At 41.6% G+C, this 8770-nt stretch overlaps 1 protein-coding gene across 2 annotated transcripts in view; it reads right to left on the reverse strand.

Moving 5' to 3' along the window:
* Positions 1-7825, reverse strand: part of LOC117503080 (kinesin-like protein KIF3C) — a 38792-nt gene extending 30967 nt beyond the window's left edge. The window contains exon 1 of one of the 2 annotated variants that reach the window (XM_034162252.1): positions 5919-7825. In XM_034162252.1, the coding sequence (XP_034018143.1) occupies positions 5919-7325 (1407 nt within the window). In that variant the 5' untranslated portion in view covers positions 7326-7825. The remainder of the gene's footprint in view (positions 1-5918) is intronic. The other variant, XM_034162253.1, reaches the window with a different exon arrangement.
* Positions 7826-8770: the final 945 nt, after the last annotated feature.

Genomic DNA, 8770 nt, shown 5'->3' on the forward strand with positions numbered 1-8770 from the left:
CGCTAGCTAATCGAGCGACGACTTCTATTGATAACAACCAATCAGATAACGCGATACAACACCTACTTTGGCTGTCAGTTTGTTGATGAGATGGAAGAAGGCAGGTTTGCGTCTGTTAGCGACATTGACTTAAAACGAATTTTACACGAAAAAGATGTGAAGAACACCAGCAGAAATACACAGTCAGCAGCCAACCTGTTTCGCAAGTACATTACTGAAAAGGGACATGTGCCCAACTTTGAAACTTATGACAGACGGGTGCTTGACGGAGTACTCCTCCAATTTTATGTGGAAGCTAGACAGGTGAATGGCGAACTTTATAAGAAAACATGCCTGATGACTCTTCTTCACGGACTTAACAGGCATCTCCAGTCGATCGATAGGATGTCAATTGGTGCAGTATGACAGTAATAATAAAGAGTTGAAACTTGAGATTATTTTTTCAGTTTTAGTATGTTTGACAAACTCCCAATTTTCTTGTTTATCATATAATAAAGCAGTTGTAGAGTTTTGATTTCGGTGTACCCGTGATTATGCGGACCTGGTCAGGATAATCAAGGGTACACTTCATCAAAAGTCTATAATTGTATATTATTATATGGCTGTGACACTACGCACGGTCTGATTGGCTGATTTACGGTCTAATATTTTCCCATATCACACTGGTTACCATGACAATCAATCCGGAATGCATATCACATTCGTTACAAACCAGAAAGCTAAAACGATTAGAAAAATCAAGTCGGACATGAACACGATCCATAAATATCAAAACGCCATCTGAAAAAACACACAGATTGAAAGCTTACCAGCTAACGACCGGACCATCTGTTAATAAGTTCTTCACGGACGTGAAGCGAGCTTGCTTGGCCTGTACCGGAATATCAGACCTCGCACTCAGTTAATAATCCTTTATTATCGAACCAACAAGACGCAAAAAGTTAAAAGACACTGTTAACAACAACATATCATTAATTATGAGCGGCTGAGGTCTCAGAAGCAGATGCAACTCCAGTGTTTCAGATTTATCCACTCTGGGACTCATTTTCAAAATGTATAATTTTCGGCCACCAAAAACAAGATAAGTTGCGATGGAGGTGCCTGCTTATTTTTTTCTTCAACTGAGAATGTGATTGATGCGTCCAGCACAGTGAGGGAGAAGGTGCATGTCACACACTCACATTACTAGGATTTTTATTCAAGTTAACGCAACGTCTTTGACATCTTTTGTTGTTCAGTCATGAAAAACGGAAGCGGATTTTACCCTTATCACTTGCCTATGTAAAAGGTGCATGCTTAATTTAGTTAGGCCGCATTGTGAGTCCCGGCGATGTAACTACTGCACATGTGCACATAGTGATGGCGATGCTCAAACGATGTATCGCGCAGCCCGAGTTAAACAGATCACAACGCTCACAGAGTGCTCACTAATGAACTCATTCAGGAATTTAGTCCAGAGAGTACGTGTTTTGAAAATTAAAGTGAAGCCTGGAAGCGCTGCGTTATCACGGCATGTCATATGCACGTGTAACAGACACATGCATACAAATGTCCCCTTCCACGGGAAGCGGAAAAAACAGGAATGTTTGGAGTTGGGAAAGATGCAATTCTACATGTTGTGTGATGATGTCTAATGTCTGGTTCTGACCCGATCTTCCCCTTCCAACAAGCCCCAACTATCATGATGGCTCTAAAGATAATCTTATCAGACATTCCTGCGCCAATCAGAAAGCGAGGTGATGTAAGCAAGGAGGGGAATCAAAAACTGTTTACTCCGAAGTCACGTTTGATCTCAAGAGGTTTTGCGAGATTTCCTGTCTGACCTGGGAATGTTGGAGAGTGAAATCTGTTGGTGTGTTGTCTTTACCGCATGGCTGCACACCACACACTGTACGACTAAAACTGTTATATCTGACTTTTTTATCGCCACGTGTGGGGTCTCTCAGGTATTGAAAACCTACCAACAATTTTAAAATCTTGCCGTGTGAACCAGACAGAACTTTTCAAAAGTCAACATGAGACCTGCATGACTAAAGCTTGTTAGGATGGGGGGGCATTTAACACTCTGACACGATAGGCAGAAAATATTCAATCCTTCATCATCTGTAGGGAAGACAAGAAGGGGGACTGTTGCACCTGGGCACCATCATGAACCCGTCAGTGTCAAACACCCTCTGAATGGTGCCGTGTGCACAGAATACACAGAAAGTGATACGGGTTCACTCGTACAATGTGAAGGGGACGAAATATGAGACGTTGCTTAGAGGAAGGTACATCAAAGCACTTATTCTGAAGGGCAAATGAAACACAATCGCTCTTTCCCAGATCTTAAACAAAATGTTTAACATCTCAGTCACGAGACAAAAATTTCTGAGTGGTTACATTACCCTTAAAATTTATATTCTCTGTAGTTCTATACACATGCAACATGTGTATTGTCATTGTTGGACTGTTTTGTGAATGGATGTTGCTGTGTAAACCCGTCAGTCTGTCACTCTGACCTCCAGGGAGGTGATGGTCTACTGGGTGAAGCAATGGTTTCAGACTGGAGCCAAACCAAGCCAAAACTTAGGCGTTAATGGAAAAAGCTGTTTAAGTTGTTACAATATGACACATTTAAAGATGTGATTTTCAGCAGTGTGTGTTGGCACTTTCCTCAACTCGCTGGGACGTTTTATCTCGTTTTTCAATGGAAACAATGCCTTCAGAAAATCCACATCCGAATTCATGGGAAAGTGTACAACACTTACTGCACTTGGCAACACAACCTGCAGTTACATCAGACCAAAAACACAACTAACTGGAGTAAAACTCAAATAATTATATAATATAAAATAAATTTATAAGATAAATAAATAATTATATACAGTACTTTTTCATTTCCTGAAATATCACAGGTAAGGATAAAGAACTTGGGGAAAATTGCCTTTTTATTTTAATTGGTTTTACACAGATTTATATTTGGACCACCAAAACTGTGCACTGGCCACCAAATTTAGGAGCCTGGTGGCCAGTGGAGCCACTGCAGAGAAACATTATCATCTTTTTGCTCTTTCTGAATAGCTGTCATAATTTTTGAGCTGAACGTAAAGTACACAAAACAAAAACAGTTCACAAATTTTCAACACTTTAACATTATTGACTACAGTGCACTTTAAATTTATGGCCACAAATTGTTATTTTCTGGTGTTGTTTTCCACTGCTGATGGGCTAATTGGTGACAATGTTATGTTTCAATACCAATTAAATGGTGTGTGCAAGAATTCTGAGTATAAAGACAATTTCTCTATCTCACAGAGGAGATACAGCAGGTTAACAGCCACTGTCAGCCGCCACGGTACGTCGATTTTCCTGTCCTTAAGTTTCGGAAATGTGATTTCTCTGACACACACAGCTGCGGTTAGATATGAAGGACCGACGATTACTGTCCATAATGTCCCTTAATAAGAGCTCATCAGATTATCACACACATGATCTCATGGACCACATGTATGTAGTCTAATTTCTTGAATTGTATTGCGCGAGTTGATGTGTGTCTTTTATGTGCATGTGTGATAGAAAGTGAGCATCTCATTCACTGTGAATGGGAAGACCTGCACAGTCATATGGATTATTAGCGTTAGAAAATATGATGGTCGCTCCAGGCCTGATTCCATGTAAATCGTAACTAGGGTTGGGTATCGAGAACTGGTTCTTTTGGGGTATCGTTAAGAAATTATTCGATCCACTGACATCAATAGCCTTTTTGCTTAACGATTCTTCAGAGTGGCCGTTGTTTTTGAGGGTGTTTGTCGTGAAAATGATCATTTCTCTACGTTGATTGCAGACCCTGCAGTGGCTTGTAATCAACCCCTTCTGCAGCGCGACTCCGCTTTGAAGCGTGAACTAATGAAGCAATGCTTCGATCTGCTGGCTCGTTGGTTCTTTGATTCGCTGCTCTTCAGAAGTGGCAAGTCCGCTTCTTAGCCCCTCTCAAAGCCATTAAAATATGTCAATCGTGAGTCATTTTTGTGTGGATTAAAGTCACTAATTGGGACTTTTGTCTTGTTGTAGTCAAGAAACGAGACTTGTCCTCCGTTCCGTTGGCACAGCTCCAAATGCTGCGCGGCTCTCTGCGGAGTTAGAGTCCGGTCGGAATTAATAACTTCAAAACGAATTGCCGCCTTAAATAAAATTACACCTCTTTCCAAACGCTGTAATACAGACAAACTACAATTGACTAAAACATTTTTTCCCCCAAAAAGAGACAACATGCATTCTTTATGAATTACATCCTGACGTGCAGCACAGCCAGCTGAGCTCAGCTCAGATGTATGGAAAGACATTCATGCCAGTAATGTCTGAAAGGAAATGCTTTTGACAAAAACTACAGATTTTGTTTATTTCTATTTATGTCCACAGATCAAGGATCCACCATATAGAGTTTATTATGTAGAGAGTTTAAAGATCAAGTGAACAATTTCAAATTTATTTACTTTAAGACTCAATAAAATGTTGCTGACATAGAAAACCTGTAAAGCCTACCTTTAGTACACAGAAAATTCAGAAGGCATCAATAAGGGAATCGATAAGGAATCGGATCGATAAGCAGAATCGATAATGGTATCGATATCGATAAAAATCTTATCAATACCCATCTCTAATCATAACAACTGTATCTGTACTAGACAAACCCTCTATGACGTCACAGGTTTTCTAAAGAGACGTTTCAAATGTTGCCATTCTGGCCGTACCTAACCCTGTCTAACTCTTGGTCAACCCATAAATGGCCAAAGAGGTGGTGAGTGGGCAAGACTGGTGTCACGTGGGCAGGACAAATGAAGCTTGAACATTCCCCCATCTTGCAGTTACCAAAAAAGCTAAGCTAAGCTAAAGCTAACAGGCTAACTTTGCTTCGGGTGTTTGATTAACGCATACTTTTGGGAACTTCATAAAGGTCGGCTTGGCAATTACTAAATTGTATAACCGGCATAATGCCACTGCAGCACCATAATGTCACCAAGCTATCTACTAATTAGTGCTAACAGCACAAACATCTAAATTAAATAATATAAAAGTTTCACTCAACAGAAATACCAGTGCACCAACTTCTTTGATGGTCAATTCATACAATTAACAGGGCTGTTCCACAAGGTTCCATTCTTGTACGAAGATTACCCACAATCCAAAAAAGTGTAAAAACGAGATGAACCATTTAATTTGGCTAGTCTCCTAACAGGCTGGCTTATAAACTGCACACCTGGCAACTGGCTGGCTTATAAAATGTCGACATGGCAACCCAGCTGAAAACAAAAGAAAGGAGCTGCGCCCTCGGCCAGACATGATTGAGCTGTTCAACTTTTAAACAAAAACCGTGACAAATGCTGCTTTGGTGTCAAAGTTTTATGCCGATGGAACATAATCAAACAAATTTCAAGCCATAGTCACTACCATGTTTAAAGAAGTTTGAACATGACTGAAGCCGTTAAGACTATGAATACCTCAAAGTTACCATGTACTATCAACAGTTTTGAGAATCAGGATGACATTTTTGAACAGTTCAAAAATTGGATCCCAATTTCAAATCTGGTGTTGATGATGGTGGTAACTACTACACACAACACACTTGTTCAAGATTGACAAAAATGGATCAAGAAGTTACTGTGATGCTTCAAAACATGCCCAATTTGCTATTTGGGATTAAACGGGAAGGAATGGCACTCTGTGGAATAGTTCCATAAACCGCATTATCTAAGATACTGCCATTTCTGCGTTGGCTTCTTTCTTTGGTAGCAGAGGTTGAGGCTTGGACAAACAGTTATATTCCATGTCCTGGTCATTGTGATGAAAGTGGAAAGCACAGTGCTACAATTTTAAAATGCTAATAAGTTAGGTCACTGATCCAAACTATGAACTAATTTATAGGTCTGAACTCTTACCTTGTACTTGGCAGTCAGCTCCTCTGTAGCTTCTTGCTCCTTCCTCAGATTCCCCATCATCTTCGCCTTCTCTCCTAGAAGTCTCTGTTTCTCCTCACCCAGTAGACACTTGTCCTCCCTAATTGCATCCTTCTTCATCTCCAACCCCTGTGCCTCTTGCATCACATACTCCTGCCCATCTTTCTCCACCTCATCCTCAATCTCCGTGTCTTCATCACCATCTCTTTCCCAGGTCTCACCATCCACTAGCTCCTTCTTTTGTTTGCTCCTCCACTTCCTGTGTTTAAGCTGTGCCTTAAGGCGTGCAATTTCCCTCTGAAACTCACGAAGTAGGGCATCCTTGGGGTCCTCATTGACTCTAGGTTGGTTCTGGATATTCTTGGCCCGATTTGCATAGCGGAGCGTGGTGAGGGTCTCATCATAGTGCTGGGATGCTGGGCCTAAGGTGGCAACCATCACAGTCTTGGCATTCCCACCGAGTGAGTCCTGCAATAGCCTAGTCAGCTTGGAGTCCCGATATGGTACATGACCACTGCGTCCGTCTGCCAGTGCTGAGATCACATTTCCCAGTGCTGACAGGGACAAGTTGATTTTAGCAGCCTCCTTCAGGCGCTTTCCCTGGACCCCTGTCTTGGCTTGCCGTTCGCTGCCTGCAAGATCGACCAGGTTGAGGCGGCCAACCCGGATGTGTTTCCTGCCATCTGGTCCAGGCTGGCCACACTCCACTGTAATCAAGAACAGCGCGTGAGATCGAGATGAATGCTCGTTCATGTCTGTTGCTCCCACTGCTCTTGCCTGATTGCCCAGGTTCATTACCTCTTCAATTTCCTTTATGCTTTTGCATACACACGATGTCAGATCACGAACATACACACCAGTCTCTGGGCTTTCCCTGAGATCCAAAGATCTGGCATTTGCATGATTGGGATCAAGGAGATCCCGGATTTCTTCTCTGTAGATCTCAAGATAGGATGCCCGCACCAGATACTGTCTGTCAGCCTGGGACCGGGAGATGTTTGTGAAGATGTGATCAAAAGCATTTGGGATCACGCCTCGTTTCTCCGGGTCCAACCATGCACCCTGCATGGTGTACGTCTTCCCAGTGCCAGTCTGACCGTAAGCAAATATGGTACCATTGAAGCCTGCGAGCACAGAGTCGATCAGCGGTCGCACACTTTCGTCATACAGGTCTCGCTGTTTGGAGTTTCCGTCATAAACAGCGTCAAACGTGAATGTTTTCTGGGGCTCACTGGCTGGTGCACGTGGGTTTCTTAAGATCACCTGTCCAAGACGGAGGTCCATCTGGACTATACTCCCTACCGAACCACTGGAGTCCTCTTTGAGGCTCAACGGACGGCATCGAACGACCACCTTCACCGATTCGCTGCTCTTGTTTTTTGACATCATTGGCTTTTGTGTATCACAATGAGTATTGAAAGGTCAACTTGCACTTCTATCAGGAAAATATTCAAGGTAACAGCAACATAATCAGCCGAAACAACATCCCGTCTGTTTGACTGAATTGTGTAACCATTGGTATTTTTAAATTATTAATAAGAAATTTATTGTAGGATTCTTGGCCAAATATTTTCTACAGGACCTTCAGAACCAATTACTGATGAATATTCATTAAAACAAATAAGGAGCCAGTTATTCCTAATGGCTAATTAACATTCGCCTACAAATGGACGCTCTCCAGCTCTCACACATCAGATCGATGCTCCACTGCAGTTCGGCTTCATTCGCTTGAAAATCCCACAACAGCAGCAGTAATGATGAAAAAAAAAATTATTTCACCAATGCCGTCTTTTATGCGTCTCAGAAATCCGCAGCTAATCACATTCTTCGGCATCTTCCCGTCCGATATCCGCGGATGCTCCGAAGCGGGTTTGCGGCTCTCTCGGAGTGCGGAGACAGTGCGCGCTCACTCCAGCTCGCGACCACCACACCCCACATCACTGCGGAGTGCGACGGAGGATCATTGGAAATGTAGTTTTATCTATCCCAAGCCTGCTGTGGCTTTTTTTTTTTTTTTTTTTTTGCATTGTGGGTGCCCAAAAGAAAAATAGGGACATTCGTACAGTTATCTATATCTATTAATAATAATTCTACATCTTATAACCTAGAGTTTGGTTCCTACCGGCTACTGGGTGCACATAAAGAGGTGCAAATCGAGGAAAAAGGATGCTCAGTTAGTCACTCATTGTGCGCAATTATTACAAAATATCACCACCTGGTGGTCGAATTGTAGAATTCACTAAGGCGTGATTGTTGGAGGTCAAAGACCTGCAGGGATTATTATTATTATTATTATTAGTTTAGAGCATGGGCAAAAGCATCAAATGTTTGGAAAAAAACAAAAAGTGCAGCACAATATTTAGTTTCATCGACTGCAGCTAAAATAGTTCTGTGTTTAGTCTGAAACCAGTTTGATGCAGCTGAACACAGAATTACTTGAGAGGAATCATTTGAGTTCATTATTAACTAATAATTCCAGAATTGTCACCACACATGACAATTTGGGGACTGGCTCAAAATTGCTGAGTCAAAATAATATATTTTTAATTTATATTATGAATATGTGACCATTTCTAACATTACTGATAAACAATGACAATATGCATTATTTTAAGTGGGTCCCAGCATAAGACCACCGACTTCTGATTTCACAAACGTGTCACGCTGTGGCATCAGCAGATATTAAACCCTGAATCTCTGGATTACCAGATGAATAATTTACACACTCAGTGAGTTGGAACCTGAGAATCTCTCTCAGCTTTTGCCGATTTTGAAAGTGTTACAAAAAGAGAACAGGTGAAATTTTATTATATAAACAATCAGAGAAACATGAA

The sequence above is a fragment of the Thalassophryne amazonica genome, chromosome 21 (assembly GCF_902500255.1).
Source record: "Thalassophryne amazonica chromosome 21, fThaAma1.1, whole genome shotgun sequence".
Lineage (NCBI taxonomy): Eukaryota > Metazoa > Chordata > Actinopteri > Batrachoidiformes > Batrachoididae > Thalassophryne > Thalassophryne amazonica.